General features: G+C 41.7%; 1 protein-coding gene across 1 annotated transcript in view; it reads right to left on the bottom strand.

The window, feature by feature from the left end:
* Window positions 1-17,082, bottom strand: part of FAM107A (family with sequence similarity 107 member A) — a 775,781-nt gene that overhangs the window by 374,705 nt on the left and 383,994 nt on the right. The window contains exon 2 of the mRNA XM_085624739.1: window positions 2,518-2,581. Coding sequence (XP_085480865.1) covers window positions 2,518-2,581 — 64 coding nt within the window. The remainder of the gene's footprint in view (window positions 1-2,517; window positions 2,582-17,082) is intronic.

The raw sequence follows: 17,082 nt of genomic DNA, 5'->3' as shown, positions 1-17,082 counted from the left end.
TCCAGCACCACTGCACCCTTGCTCCAGCAAATAGATGTACACAATGTTCTAATTATTAATATGTCTGTTGCACTTCAAATGACAATATATTTCGAAAAGTGCAAAATATATTACAGGTCCCCCATAATGCAGCCTTAGTCAGCAGCAACTTACTCTAGTTCGCTGTGAAGCAACACAATTGATTTAAAAGGCTAACTTTGCAGCAAAGATAATTCACCATAATAAACATTGTAATCTAGTCTCAAGCCTATGTTGATCCCACCCATTCCCATTGCGCTACATCGATAAGATGCTATTTTTCCGGCTACCTTCCCGTGCTAAGGAGCACATCGCTCCCACAATGATGAAAACAAGTACTGCCAAAGTCAATATATGTGATTTATTGTGCTATCCCATTCAAGCATCATTTATGCAAGCATGATTTACTAAGCTAAAGCCAGAACTATTGAAGTTGCCAATGCTTATTTCTTTTGCATCCGTGCACACATCGTGAGAGAGAAGAGTTGTAAATGATGATAATTTTTCAAAATATAGATTCTAGCCAAACACATCTATAGCTCTCACATTGCTGCTTTGGCGTGTCTGCAGCATCGGTAAAACAGGCAAGATGCCCTCACTTCTCTTTGACATGCTGCAGACGGTGTGTGTGAGGCAGGCTCCCTGGCCTGTTCGCCTGCTCCCACTCGGCTCTAACCATAAACCAGCTCTACAATCGACTCAAGCCCACTCCTAGTAAAGCATGCACCATGTTAACAAGCATTTGTAATGCATCTGTTTTGCCTATGTAATGAATAAGCGCTGTTTTCTTCAACCATCGTCCGGGAGAAGGAAAGAGCTCCCTGACAGATAAGACAGGAGTGGAGAGGATGTGGCGCAGCAGCCAGAGCTGCTGATTCGAGAGCTGGTTCGAGCCTCGGCGGCACCACGCAACATCCTATGATTCTATGCAGATCACTTAATCTCTCCGGGTGATAAATTGTTACATAAATATACGCAATAGTAAAAGACAAAAGATAGTTCCACCAAAGCGGATGTTAACAGTATTTCGGCGGCAGGAAACTGATAAGAGAAGCAGACGAGGAGCAAGCATTGGTAAATGCAATATATATGCTACAGCCAATAGGAATGGAGGAAAGTTAGGTGGTACGCACAGGAACCAATGAGAAGCCAGGAAAGAGAGGAGGCGGGATGTAAGTCCCTTTTAAGTTTCTATAAAAACAATAGGCGAAACCTAAAAAGGAAAAGAAGATATGAACAGACATCAACCCTTATTGAGTCAGCGATATTAGACTATCATGAGCTTTCATCCACCAGTGTGTAAAAAAGAATTAAGGACCAAACAAGACTTAATTTGCATGTACAAACGAATCTACTGTTTAGAAACTTAGTGCGGCTGCATTGTTAAAAGGGCCATTACAAGATGGTGGCTAAATTGTTTCAGTGTCGTTTTCTTAAAGCATTTTGACGGTCATATAAACATAAGCAAATTCTTTTCTTCCTAGTATCATGCTTCGGTGTGATCACGCCAGAAGACTCTTCTTGTTGAAATTCCAGTACCAGAGGGAAAGTTTTACTGGCGTGCAATTGCTTCACAGGGAAGAATTCATAATGGAAATTGCGTAATGCAAACATCTTTAAAATGTTTCCTATTACTCTCTTGAATGGGGCAGCATCACAATTACTTTAAATTACTCTAATTATCTTACTTGTTTTTGCCCTCTTTAGTGGAGAGGCCTGGGGCTTCTGTCTCTGACATCAGGACACCTGACAAAGATGGTCACATCAACGTCTTGCTAGATCATAGCTTTTGTTTTTTCTAGTCGGCCCCAGGGAGGCAATCTTGACGTTCGTCCTAATGCTAAAGCGAACTGCACAATACGGCAGCCATGTTAGGGTCAAGATCACACAGAAGGTCTGAAAAATTCTCTAAAAAAGCCTATTGCAGTCGAAAACGATTGTTTCTGTTTTTAAAAGTGACAGAAACTTTGATGATTGTGTTTTACTTTTAAGATGTAAAATAGTCATTTATTGCAATGGAAACGCTCCATAGGTGAAGGAAAGATAGAGCCAGCCAGTATTATGTGCTCAGAGAGTAATATACTCTGCAGGGGACGGACTGTGTATTGTTTTAGAAGAGTAGAAACACAATCTCTGGCAGGCAACTGCAGTGCACAGCCAGACTAAAAATGACTGAAAGATTTCCATTTCACAAAGGAGGAAGCCTGACATTTTAACAAAGCAAGTGCTTTACAACCTACTTCCGTTCTACCCTGCTGTGCTCCGTACATCTCCTTATATCAACCTCTGTAATTGAAAGGACTTTCAGACTTAGATGAATAAACGCTGTCTAAATATTCAAAGTAAAGACAAATGGATGACTCAAAGTTTACTGCACTAAACATGCATATACGTGCAATGCCTAGACAAAACGGGGAGCGAAATCCTTTCATGGGATCAAAACATGCTGCTTCTTGGCTTGAAATGAGTCATCAGCCATTATCTTTATTTTGCACTTACCAGAGCCATTAATAATGTTCCTGCCATTCTCATTATGAAACTTGGACTGAAGGCAATATTGCTTCTGGAAGAAAAATAGAATTAAAGTTAGCTAAAGCCTGATTAAATCCGTTTCTTTCTTTCTTATATACTTATTATGACTGTGTTACACAACGACTTTGAAGCACAGCACATAGTTTGAGCATGTAGACTTTCTAAAAGCAGATCTGCGATTGGTTACACAAAATTTACAGCCTTCTAATTTTGATGCACTTTTCTGTTTTCTACTGCAGCAGAATTTCCAACTCCCTGCCCATGAAGAAATCCTGAAAAGACCCTGAGGATGGACAGGTTACAACTCCCGCAAGCCGGCATCAAACACCACCAGGCAAGACCTCACCTGGAACCCTCAAGGGACAAAGAAAAGAGGAAGGCTGAGAAACACCTGGTGTTGAGGCCTCGAGGCTGACTGCAAGGAGATGGATTACACCTGGAGTCAGTTTGAAAGAAAAGCCCAGGACAGAGATGTCTGCAGAGCCCCGGTTGATGGCCTACCGCAGGAGAGGGAGTAGGCGTAAATAAGTACGTTTCTGTTATCTGGTAAATACCAAAGGATTCCAAAATGAACATTGGTGGAGTCACTCCTACAAGTACATTTATTTGTATCTGTTTTCCTTGTAATTCTTAGCATCCTTCATACAAGTCAGACAGTCAACAATGGCTTCAGTAGAGAAAGTCATCTAAGGCAAGAATGATCTTATCAGAATTCATAATTTGTTAGAGTGCCTCTGTAAGAAATTGGGTTACTGGTTGAAGGGGGTGAAACCCCACTCAAGCAGCAATTACAACCCTTGTTAGGGTGAAGTCACAAGCAAACCCCAAATTAACCTATGCTCGACCCCCTGTTAGCTTGGCACAGAGCAGGTATGCTTAACTTACAGGCAATGTGTAAAGTATTTAGGCAGCACTTCAAACAGTAAAAAAGTGAAAACATGACACAAGAAAATTCCACACCAATTTAGAAGAATAAAGAAAATGTAATAAATAAATCAAGAACAAAAAGACAAACATTCAATCAGTAGAACTGGAGACATGCAAGTTTAAAGATTTCAGTGAAAAATGTCGCAAAAACCCCCATGCTCTAACTGTGGTTATCAGGTTGCTTTAGACCAGGACAAAGTTCAGGCCGACCATGACGGAGCATGGACTGGATACAGGGACCCACTTAGGTTCCTTAATCCTGGCTGTGAAGCGATGAAGAGTCCCATGTCTTGGATGCACCGCACAGCAGAGTTTTTGGGGAACAGTGAATTGCGATGAGGTGTCCTTGCATGAAGATGTGTCGTGCCATGGCAGTTCTGATGTACTGCATACGACGAGGCACTGTCTTTGTGTGGAGATTCATTGCAAAGCCATGGGTCCAATGGGCTGTGTTTGGCTATGCATCAGGTCCAAGGGTTATGCATCAAGCAGCAGAGGTGATGCACCGGTTCTGCGGAAGATGCGCCGCGGAGGAATTGCATCGGTTATGCCCAATCCAAACATGGGCTGGCAGAGCACCTTCAGACCCACTTCCAAGAGTCACGAACTTGGGGTGGCGCCACTTGGGAGGGCAGGACTCACAGATGGCAAGGTGCTGGGTTCAAGGTTGTTGGATGCCTGACCTGACCTTAATGCTTCTGACCAGGAAGCCAGATAACTAGCCCTTGGAGTCATTTTTGGGTCCTGGGTTTGGAGATGCAGGTCCAGTCATTCTCACCCCGGCAAGAGGACAGCAGGGCAGCACCGCAGTGCAACAGTCCTTCTGGGCAGCAGTCCAGCAGAGTGACAGTCCTTCAGCGGCACAGCAGTCTTTCCTGGCAGAGCCTACTGGTCCAGACGTATAGTGAAGAGTTGGGGTCTGAGGTCCAATATTTATACCTGATGCCCACTTTGAAGAAGGAGAAACTTCTAGAAGTTTCCAACCCCAAGAGGTGCTTGAAATTTCCTGCCCTCCTACCCTGGCCCCAGAGTGACTGGGATCACAATAGGCTAGTGTCAAATCCCTTTGTGAGTGTGCTCAGGCAGGGATTTGTGATATGCAGGTGTGGAAAGCTCCTACCCCTCGTTAACTCAGAGTGGCCCATCCTGCCAACACCTAGCGTCCCTTTTTCTCACTGTCGGGGAGCAATATACAAAGACAAACTGCCAACTACCCTTAGTCATGTGACCCAGGACACAGGCAGCAGACACCACATGGCTGGGACAGGAAAATGGCAACTTTCTAAAAGTGGCATTTTCTAAATTGTGATTAAAAATCTAACTTTACCATTAAAGAGGGCTTTTAATTACAATTTAGAACAGTCCAGTCTGAATTGCCAAGCCAGTTCCTCCCTGAACCAGAACACAAGCAACTCAGGACTGGTTTTGCCAGGTACAGCTAGGTTTTAGTGGCTTGGCTTTTCCATTGAAGCAGGGTCAAAACAGATATGCATATACGTTGGTCCAAACTGAGGTGACAATGGATTGGGATGCGGCTCAAGTAAATACCAGTGGCTGCGATTAAATCAAGCATTCCATTCATCACTGCTTTGTATATTTATTATGCTGCCCTAAGTGGGATGGGTATGCCCAGACATAGTTCCCATGCACACTGTGCCACTGGAACTAAGCTGTACCTGGCTGATGAGCCCATATCAAGGGTGAATCCAGTCCTGGGTTGCTTGCGTTCGGTTGAAAGAGGTCCTGGCTTGGCAGTTCGGGCTGGACTGTTCCTAATGGAGCAGGATCAGGCATGATTTGTATGTAGCTGGGTCCAAACTGAGGTCACATCATGTGCAAAATAACGATGGTATGGAGATGCGGCTCAAGTGGTTATCAGTGGCTGAGATTAATTCAAGCATTCCATTCATCACTGTTTTATTTACTTATTGTGTCATCCTAAGTGAGACAGAAATGCCCAGATGTGGGTCCCGTGCACACTGTCACTAGAACTAGGCTGTACCTGGCTGATGAGCCCCTAACCAGGGCAAATCTTGTCTTGGGTTTCTTGTGTTCCAGTTCAGGGAGGACCTGGCTGGGCAGTTCGGCAGGACTGTTTCTATTGGAGCAGGGTCAGGACTGATTTGCATATATCTGGGTCCAAACTGAGGTGACATGGTATGCAGAATAATGATGAATTGGGATGCGTCCCGAGTGGTTATCAGTGGCTGAGAACAATTCAAGCATTCCATTCATCACTGTTTTGTATACCTATTGTGTTGCCCTAAGTGGGGCAGGTATGCCCAGACATGGGTCCCGTGCACACTGAGTCACTGGAACCAACCTGTACCCGGCTGATGAGTCCATAACTTGGGCAGAAATGGTCCTGAGTTGCTTACGTTGTCGTTCATGGAGGACTTGGTTTGGCATTTCGGGCTGGACTGTTCCTATTGGAGCAGGGTCAAGAGAGGTTTGCACTTAGCTGCGTCCAAACTGAGGGGACACACTGTGCAAAATAACAATGGATTGGGATGTGGCCAGAGTGATTACCAGTGGCTGAGATTCATTCAAGCATTTCATTTATCACTGTTTTGTGAACTTATTGTGTGTGTGGTAAAGGCAGGATGCTGTGGGGAGAAGCAAATTCCACTTGGCTGAGTGAGACCATTGCACTGGTCATCTTCTGACCTTCTTTTAGTTGTTGTATTTGATCAGTTTGTATTGTATGAGGAGGAAAGTTGATTAAATGAACTTTCATCAAAATAGAAAGCCGGTGTTTCACACATGATCTATTGTTAAATGCCTTTGGACGTGAGATTTGAGTCTGCATTTTGAAGATTGTTTCAGTGAGAAACTCCTAAAGGGTTATAGGATCTTTTAATGTTTCATTGAATCCTCAGCTGAGATCTGTTCATCCTTTTGCCAGATAGCATATAACCCATGGGTGGTTGTGTGTGTTCATGCTTGTGTGTGTGAGAGAAACAGAGACCAACAAATCAGTGCTGAGGGTGCTTCCTCTGAGAAGTGTCCCAAGTGTATTATAATACTTGGCTTCCTGAGTCTTGGAGTGGACAGTACATGGTTGCTATAGAGTTTATCATGGAGGGAGTTGAGTAAACCAATAGAATGTGCTCATATGAAGACATCTAGCGAGAGTACAAATGTTTTGAGCCAAACCTCTGCTCATCTAATGCTCTGGCTAAATTATATGATATGCCTTTTCAGCAACTAATCTACCAAAGAAGTCACCAGGTGTATTTCTTAAGCTCCCCCAAGTACACTAATTGGTGACAGTGTGCTGTAGACCAAATAGAACAAATTGTAACATGATGTAACATAAGATGACATGACAACATGTATGTATGTATGTATGCATGTAATATGAAGTAGTATGTATATAGAGCAAATCTAGCTTGGGAGCAATGGAGTGCGGAACAGTGGGAACAAGCTCATGAATACGATTCACATAATTATCAATGAAAGCAGGTAACAGGCACTACTGTGTGGTGTAGAATGCTCCTTGGAGATAGGTCTTCATTTTTTTCATTTGCATGAAGGTTGAAGAAGTTCTGATGCTGATGGGTATATTGTTACAGATCCAGCATGCAAGTGGAGAAGGCACGGATTTCTTCTTTTTCCACCTCTCCACCATTAATTTGACTTCAGGTGTGGTGTTGTCGATCTATATTCTTGACCAGTTATGTTGCTGTATCAGTTCCCAGGGTCTTTTTGGTGATGTATTGGTTTTGAAGCCAATAGAGGAATGGAGAAGGAGCCAGTCTGGTTCCTTAAGTGCTGGAATTCTGTTATTGAAAGTCCTATTGTAAATACAACAGTATGAGGAAAGACTTTAGGGGATTCCAAATATTGGGATCTGGGAGGACATTGAGCAAAGCATTGCCTCAATCCTATTGTGGCAGGAACAAGACCCGCAAAGGGAAGCAAGGAGTGAATACATAGAAAGGAGAAAAGGGCGCCAATGGGCTCAGAAGGAGATTAAAGATCAGAGGGAGAAAATGGACAGAAGTGGAGAGAGTGATTGGCAGAAATGTGCACCAAATGTTGAGAAATCTGGGCCTAAGTGGGTGACTGTGCCCATATTGTGAGTTGGAGGGATTGGCATCGACATCCTCACATCACGGTACCATGGTTATTAATTACAGAAAGTGTGTCTAGGAAGGGTTTGGAAGAGCACTTTAGTCCAGATTCATCAAAATGTGCCCCAACGCAACAAGACAACTTGCTACACTGTGTCAAATGAAGAGAGGAGAAATGCACCATATTTACTAACATATTGCGCATTCCTACTCTCTCTCTCCGATGGTGTACATGTGGCTGCCAAACACCAATTCAGGCACCCTTGCGCCTTGGTGCACAAAAACAATCCTCTGAGGTATTTTCTTCTTTCTGTGTGTGCTGCAGAATGCAGCACATGTAGAAAGTGGAAATAATGAGAAGAAATATATATATTTCTACTCGTTAGGTCTCACCCTGGACGGCATAGTATTTTGAGGTATTCCCGGGTTTACAAGTCTTAATAAATCTGGGAATGTACCAAAAACCATGGATGGATGCCTGGGAACACCCACGCTCCACCCATGAAATCCCTTCCCTACATAGACTAACGCAAGGCACTGACTTGCGCTGCCTAGCGATACTCCAGATTTACTAAGCCACACAGAGCCATGCATGGTGGCTCTGCGTGGCTTAACAAATCTAACTTAAGGGCTTGCATTGCATCACCTTGCGTAACACAAGGTCAATGCAAGCGCTTGATAAATCTGGCTCCCAGTTTCCTGAGATTTTGGTAACAGTGAGTTAAAGAAGAAACAGTAGTAATTATTAGTATCATAATTATTATAGGAAGAGAATCGAAATGAAGTTAGCTACTTGGAAGTAGTAAGACAGATGTAGCTCAGTAATGTAGTTGAGGGCAAAATGGGCAGGAAATTACTATGTAACAAGACATTTAAAGTGTAAATGCAGGATGGGAAAACATGAGTTGTTATTAAGTGCAACATAAGCTGTACCCATGCTCAATTAGCAACATAAGGAGCAGTGAGTGAGTAAGAGAGCATGCAAAATTATACTGATTGTTACTGTCAACATTTTCTAGATAGCATGTGCACTCATTTGTTATAAATTGTGATTATGGGTTCTAACTGTGCGGTTGACAACTTGCACTGTGGTGCTACAACACACATCATCATTGTAAAGACTGACATTAAGTTGCTGGATTAAAAGCACAAAGGTACTGATGCATAGGTCATATTTTCAGTTTCAAATTTATTGCATAATTATTTAAAATCTTTGCAAAACGTTGCTAAAATCATTACTAAGCAGAAAAATAATTGTGTAGAAATCATTGTTGAAATACATTCTGCAGCATTCAAAAGAACACATTGGAAGAACTATCCATAACCACTAAAGTTAATTCAGTTGTCCAATTCTTACCTAATGCATAGAAAGCCAGTAGGTTCTTACTCAGTATATTAGGTGCTCCCAGGTGTCCATTAGGAAGTCCATGGGAAAAGTGCTATAAAGTGCATCTATACATACTGTGCAACTAATTTTCCTATCTATGTTGAATACTGAGCCTTTCCTTGAATGTGGAGGGCAATTTGTCCAGTCTAATGTTCAAGGCTCTATTTACCAAATTCAGGCCCTTTTTTGATTGCCTATGAGATGCGATTAAGTCAGTCAGGTGTTCATAAAAGTATTCATAAAAATGTTCATGCAGTAAAAAGTGAATACCTGCTGTGCAACTGGTTTTTCTGGCCATGTTGAGTGTGAAGTTTTTCCTGAAATATAGAGAGAACTTTAAGTAGTCTAATGTTGAGAAAGTGGCGAGGACGAGAGAGTGAGCAAATTGATGAGAATCTGCCAATCGCTCCTTGGTGGTTGGTTAGGTGAGGCACTTCCTAAACACACATTTTTATTATTAGAAGTGTAAGACTGTAGTACAAGACCTGCCTTTATTTTCAGATTTGCTAAACCTGGAGTATTCACTTAGTTTGTCAATCACCTGCTGAAGGCCCACTCTTGTTTTACTTATCATTATCATATTGTCAGCATATGACAGATTATATAGAAGACTTCCTCCCAACTTTGGGGGATGAGCCTTTACCAGTGTCGATGTAAGATCTGATATATACAAATTGAATAGAGGACTGCTAAAACACACCCTTGTGTAACCCCATTGTAGTATTGATTCTGCTAGAGAAAAAACCTGCTTTAGCCCAGTTTTATCCTTGTCTAGGTATCTGTATACAAATGTTTTATGGCCCTCAGCAGCTTTGCGGGGATTGCCATGATTGTAATATTTTCCACAGAGAATTTCTTGGGACCTGGTCGAAAGCTGTCTTAAAGTCAGCAGTACACATAAATGGGAGACATCGTTTAGTTCGCATGCAATACATCGCATGTCATTACAACGCGGTCGTTACAGAGACCGCGTTGTTACATCGCATACGGTTACATCGCAAGTCGTTACAACGACTTGCTGTAGGGGGCAGAAGGTGTTGGATTTACAATCCAACACCTTCCCTGCTGTTGCACAAACTGGAGTAGGAATAGTAAATGATACTATTCCTAAGTCCAGCGCGCCTCCTACAGCAAGTCGTTGTAACGACTTGCGATGTAATCGTATGCGATGTAACAACGCAGTCGTGGTAACGACCGCGTTGTAAGGGCATGCGATGTATCGCATGCGTTCTAACGACATATATTCCACATAAATAGTAGTGTCTGCGAAAGGAGGGCTTGGTAAATAAGAATGAAGATTGCCATCAGGTTTGAAGTGCAGCCTTGATTTTGTCGAAACCCTGTCTGGTTCTGGGGTATTATCCCTTTTCTTCAACCCAGCCTGTTAGGTCTTCCAGCAGTAATCCAGCAAAATATTTTGCTTCAAGATCCAAAAAGGATATCAGCCGATAATTGCTTGGCAGGGTTCTCTTTCCTCCCTTAAAAATGGTTCCCCTCCTGGAATCTGGGATTTCTCATTTGTGTAGAGCTAACTTGTCTGCCCATAAGATAGTTTTTTTTAAAGAGCACTTGTGGTGTCTTGTTTGGTTCAATCAGTATGGAATTTTGCACATTTTTTGTATATTGCTGTTGATAAGATCTAATGTTCCCATTGGGCAGTATTCGTGCTCATCTTCACTGCTTCTGTCTGTCACTGAGGGCGGCATGTGACTGACTGGTTTCTCTGTTAGTTGGGTATGGCAGTTGAGGTATATTCTCTTTATTTGTCCTTTGGCTTCTACCTATTTGCTGCTCGGGCTTTGCGGCTGCCAAATGGGTTGATAGAATTTTAACCCACTCTTGTTTACTAATATTCACATTGTTCACCTTTGTGATCCACACTCCTTCTGATTAACTATCTGCCAAAATGTTGCAGAGATCTTGATCTTATTTTTGCTAGCACATACTAGAGAGGCCCAGGATTTGTCATAATGGTGTTTTTTAATTGTCCAGAGATCACTTTTAAGCTTTTCTTGCCCAATTTTACTGCTAATATTAGCTCGCTATCTGTAGACTAGTTCGTACTTGGCGTAGATGTTTATTTAACTGTTTTTATATATGTTTTATTTTCGCAGGAACTGTTTTGGTGCTTGTGCTTTCTCAGAATGAATGGCAGCGCAATACCTTGCTACTATATATTCTGTAAACTTCTCCCAGTTGCTTATCAAATCTCCTCCTGCATTCCTCGAAAAGAAGACTATACATTGATCCATAATTACTAGCAGCTTCCCATAATTCCATCTCATCTCTTCGTGTTTGTCGTGTGGCCATCGACTAATGGTACCTTATTTGCAGGGAAGACTGGAGTCCTCGCAGGTAGCATAATTGACTGAGGATGATGATCGCTTTCTGAGCGCTGGTCAATTCTAAATTGCAAGATTTAGTCGAACAGGGACACAGTTGCTAGCGTATAATCCAAATGAGAAACACTGTTCTCAAAGGCCAGGGTCCATGAGGGTGGAATGTCGCCTGCAAATCTGTTGTTCAGCACTCTTAGTCCTGCTGTTGTACAGAAGGTAAGGAAGCTTTTTCCCAATTTATCTCTCAGCAGCTTTGCTGGCAGGGTATGATCTGGGATTTCTCCAGAACTGCTCGCCTCGTATTGACCAAGTTTATCATCTTGACTTTGAAATGGGTTGATATTAAATTACCCTGTCATTATAATTTGAGTCCTTATGTACCTTTTTGATGTCCATTATGGCCTGAATTCGTTTTTCCACCATTATCCTTTTTTCCTTTAAATTCGGGTTAGTGAATAAATTAATTAGTATTTTCTGCAACTCAAGATCCATGGTCTATCCTTCAATACTTACTGCCAGGATCCCTGGCTATGTTTTCAAGAGCTGGGGGGAAGGGGTGTGCAAATGTAAGCTACTGTTTATATAGATAAAGGATGTCCTGATTTTTTATTGATGGGCTCATGAATTCCGTGTATCCTATTAGCGGCTCTGAGGTCTAAGCCTATGTCTCTTGCGGCATAATTATATGAAATTGTTGACAATAACTTGTCAGGTCGTGATCGTTGATTGTTTTGTTTAAGCCCCCCAGGTTCCATGAAATATTTTTAAATCATTCGCCATGGAGGTGGACGGTCTTATGCTCTGGGTTACCCAATCGCAGCTGTCTTTGGCAGAGAGGTCCGCTGCAGACCAGCTCCAATCCATTGAGTGCTGATGCGCATTCAGTGACTTATACTGATTTGTCTGAGTGTCTGAACTAGGTCGTACTTTCACGCTCGGTTTCCATGTGGGATATAATGCTGTTGTTGGCCCTACAGCACAACCTGATATTGGTTGAGGCGTAACCCATGAAAATGAGTTCAATTTGGAGTATGGTGGGGGATAATCATCTGAGGCGTAATAGGTGATCTTCATACCCCAATTTCTTAACATCCTTCTGCTTGAATAAACAAGCTCAGCAAGTTGTTGTGTGGCAAAGGTTACCACTATGGGATTGGTTAATTGAGTTCCATGCCAGGGAATAAACTCAATGGATCTTATACCTTCTGATTTTATCTTGGTTAGATTTGGAAGTTCTGCAATTAGCTTAAGAATATTATCATGATTTAAAATGTCTTCCTTTCTCCTTCATTGGTATACTTGGCACCACAGAAGCTTGTTTGAATTACTAAGCAGAAAAATAATTGTGTAGAAATCATTGTTGAAATACATTCTGCAGCATTCAAAAGAACACATTGGAAGAACTACCATAACCACTAAAGTTAATTCAGTTGTCCAATTCTTACCTAATGCATAGAAAGCCAGTAGGTTCTTACTCAGTATATTAGGTGCTCCCAGGTGTCCATTAGGAAGTCCATGGGAAAAGTGCTATAAAGTGCATCTATACATACTGTGCAACTAATTTTCCTATCTATGTTGAATACTGAGCCTTTCCTTGAATGTGGAGGGCAATTTGTCCAGTCTAATGTTCAAGGCTCTATTTACCAAATTCAGGCCCTTTTTTGATGGCCTATGAGATGCGATTAAGTCAGTCAGGTGTTCATAAAAGTATTCATAAAAATGTTCATGCAGTAAAAAGTGAATACCTGCTGTGCAACTGGTTTTTCTGGCTATGTTGAGTGTGAAGTTTTTCCTGAAATATAGAGAGAACTTTAAGTAGTCTAATGTTGAGAAAGTGGCGAGGACTAGAGAGTGAGCAAATTGATGAGAATCTGCCAATCGCTCCTTGGTGGTTGGTTAGGTGAGGCACTTCCTAAACACACATTTTTATTATTAGAAGTGTAAGACTGTAGTACAAGACCTGCCTTTATTTTCAGATTTGCTAAACCTGGAGTATTCACTTAGTTTGTCAATCACCTGCTGAAGGCCCACTCTTGTTTTACTTATCATTATCATATTGTCAGCATATGACAGATTATATAGAAGACTTCCTCCCAACTTTGGGGGATGAGCCTTTACCAGTGTCGATGTAAGATCTGATATATACAAATTGAATAGAGGACTGCTAAAACACACCCTTGTGTAACCCCATTGTAGTATTGATTTTGCTAGAGAAAAAACCTGCTTTAGCCCAGTTTTATCCTTGTCTAGGTATCTGTATACAAATGTTTTATGGCCCTCAGCAGCTTTGCGGGGATTGCCATGATTGTAATATTTTCCACAGAGAATTTCTTGGGACCTGGTCGAAAGCTGTCTTAAAGTCAGCAGTACACATAAATGGGAGACATCGTTTAGTTCGCATGCAATACATCGCATGTCATTACAACGCGGTCGTTACAGAGACCGCGTTGTTACATCGCATACGGTTACATCGCAAGTCGTTACAACGACTTGCTGTAGGGGGCAGAAGGTGTTGGATTTACAATCCAACACCTTCCCTGCTGTTGCACAAACTGGAGTAGGAATAGTAAATGATACTATTCCTAAGTCCAGCGCGCCTCCTACAGCAAGTCGTTGTAACGACTTGCGATGTAATCGTATGCGATGTAACAACGCAGTCGTGGTAACGACCGCGTTGTAAGGGCATGCGATGTATCGCATGCGTTCTAACGACATATATTCCACATAAATAGTAGTGTCTGCGAAAGGAGGGCTTGGTAAATAAGAATGAAGATTGCCATCAGGTTTGAAGTGCAGCCTTGATTTTGTCGAAACCCTGTCTGGTTCTGGGGTATTATCCCTTTTCTTCAACCCAGCCTGTTAGGTCTTCCAGCAGTAATCCAGCAAAATATTTTGCTTCAAGATCCAAAAAGGATATCAGCCGATAATTGCTTGGCAGGGTTCTCTTTCCTCCCTTAAAAATGGTTCCCCTCCTGGAATCTGGGATTTCTCATTTGTGTAGAGCTAACTTGTCTGCCCATAAGATAGTTTTTTTTAAAGAGCACTTGTGGTGTCTTGTTTGGTCCAATCAGTATGGAATTTTGCACATTTTTTGTATATTGCTGTTGATAAGATCTAATGTTCCCATTGGGCAGTATTCGTGCTCATCTTCACTGCTTCTGTCTGTCACTGAGGGCGGCATGTGACTGACTGGTTTCTCTGTTAGTTGGGTATGGCAGTTGAGGTATATTCTCTTTATTTGTCCTTTGGCTTCTACCTATTTGCTGCTCGGGCTTTGCGGCTGCCAAATGGGTTGATAGAATTTTAACCCACTCTTGTTTACTAATATTCACATTGTTCACCTTTGTGATCCACACTCCTTCTGATTAACTATCTGCCAAAATGTTGCAGAGATCTTGATCTTATTTTTGCTAGCACATACTAGAGAGGCCCAGGATTTGTCATAACGGTGTTTTTTAATTGTCCAGAGATCACTTTTAAGCTTTTCTTGCCCAATTTTACTGCTAATATTAGCTCGCTATCTGTAGACTAGTTCGTACTTGGCGTAGATGTTTATTTAACTGTTTTTATATATGTTTTATTTTCGCAGGAACTGTTTTGGTGCTTGTGCTTTCTCAGAATGAATGGCAGCGCAATACCTTGCTACTATATATTCTGTAAACTTCTCCCAGTTGCTTATCAAATCTCCTCCTGCATTCCTCGAAAAGAAGACTATACATTGATCCATAATTACTAGCAGCTTCCCATAATTCCATCTCATCTCTTCGTGTTTGTCGTGTGGCCATCGACTAATGGTACCTTATTTGCAGGGAAGACTGGAGTCCTCGCAGGTAGCATAATTGACTGAGGATGATGATCGCTTTCTGAGCGCTGGTCAATTCTAAATTGCAAGATTTAGTCGAACAGGGACACAGTTGCTAGCGTATAATCCAAATGAGAAACACTGTTCTCAAAGGCCAGGGTCCATGAGGGTGGAATGTCGCCTGCAAATCTGTTGTTCAGCACTCTTAGTCCTGCTGTTGTACAGAAGGTAAGGAAGCTTTTTCCCAATTTATCTCTCAGCAGCTTTGCTGGCAGGGTATGATCTGGGATTTCTCCAGAACTGCTCGCCTCGTATTGACCAAGTTTATCATCTTGACTTTGAAATGGGTTGATATTAAATTACCCTGTCATTATAATTTGAGTCCTTATGTACCTTTTTGATGTCCATTATGGCCTGAATTCGTTTTTCCACCATTATCCTTTTTTCCTTTAAATTCGGGTTAGTGAATAAATTAATTAGTATTTTCTGCAACTCAAGATCCATGGTCTATCCTTCAATACTTACTGCCAGGATCCCTGGCTATGTTTTCAAGAGCTGGGGGGAAGGGGTGTGCAAATGTAAGCTACTGTTTATATAGATAAAGGATGTCCTGATTTTTTATTGATGGGCTCATGAATTCCGTGTATCCTATTAGCGGCTCTGAGGTCTAAGCCTATGTCTCTTGCGGCATAATTATATGAAATTGTTGACAATAACTTGTCAGGTCGTGATCGTTGATTGTTTTGTTTAAGCCCCCCAGGTTCCATGAAATATTTTTAAATCATTCGCCATGGAGGTGGACGGTCTTATGCTCTGGGTTACCCAATCGCAGCTGTCTTTGGCAGAGAGGTCCGCTGCAGACCAGCTCCAATCCATTGAGTGCTGATGCGCATTCAGTGACTTATACTGATTTGTCTGAGTGTCTGAACTAGGTCGTACTTTCACGCTCGGTTTCCATGTGGGATATAATGCTGTTGTTGGCCCTACAGCACAACCTGATATTGGTTGAGGCGTAACCCATGAAAATGAGTTCAATTTGGAGTATGGTGGGGGATAATCATCTGAGGCGTAATAGGTGATCTTCATACCCCAATTTCTTAACATCATTCTGCTTGAATAAACAAGCTCAGCAAGTTGTTGTGTGGCAAAGGTTACCACTATGGGATTGGTTAATTGAGTTCCATGCCAGGGAATAAACTCAATGGATCTTATACCTTCTGATTTTATCTTGGTTAGATTTGGAAGTTCTGCAATTAGCTTAAGAATATTATCATGATTTAAAATGTCTTCCTTTCTCCTTCATTGGTATACTTGGCACCACAGAAGCTTGTTTGAATTACTAAGCAGAAAAATAATTGTGTAGAAATCATTGTTGAAATACATTCTGCAGCATTCAAAAGAACACATTGGAAGAACTACCATAACCACTAAAGTTAATTCAGTTGTCCAATTCTTACCTAATGCATAGAAAGCCAGTAGGTTCTTACTCAGTATATTAGGTGCTCCCAGGTGTCCATTAGGAAGTCCATGGGAAAAGTGCTATAAAGTGCATCTATACATACTGTGCAACTAATTTTCCTATCTATGTTGAATACTGAGCCTTTTCTTGAATGTGGAGGGCAATTTGTCCAGTCTAATGTTCAAGGCTCTATTTACCAAATTCAGGCCCTTTTTTGATGGCCTATGAGATGCGATTAAGTCAGTCAGGTGTTCATAAAAGTATTCATAAAAATGTTCATGCAGTAAAAAGTGAATACCTGCTGTGCAACTGGTTTTTCTGGCTATGTTGAGTGTGAAGTTTTTCCTGAAATATAGAGAGAACTTTAAGTAGTCTAATGTTGAGAAAGTAGCGAGGACGAGAGAGTGAGCAAATTGATGAGAATCTGCCAATCGCTCCTTGGTGGTTGGTTAGGTGAGGCACTTCCTAAACACACATTTTTATTATTAGAAGTGTAAGACTGTAGTACAAGACCTGCCTTTATTTTCAGATTTGCTAAACCT

Source organism: Triturus cristatus, chromosome 9 (genome assembly GCF_964204655.1).
Source record: "Triturus cristatus chromosome 9, aTriCri1.1, whole genome shotgun sequence".
NCBI lineage: Eukaryota > Metazoa > Chordata > Amphibia > Caudata > Salamandridae > Triturus > Triturus cristatus.
Note: the sequence above shows the minus strand (reverse complement) of the source record. Positions and strands in the feature narration are given on the sequence as shown.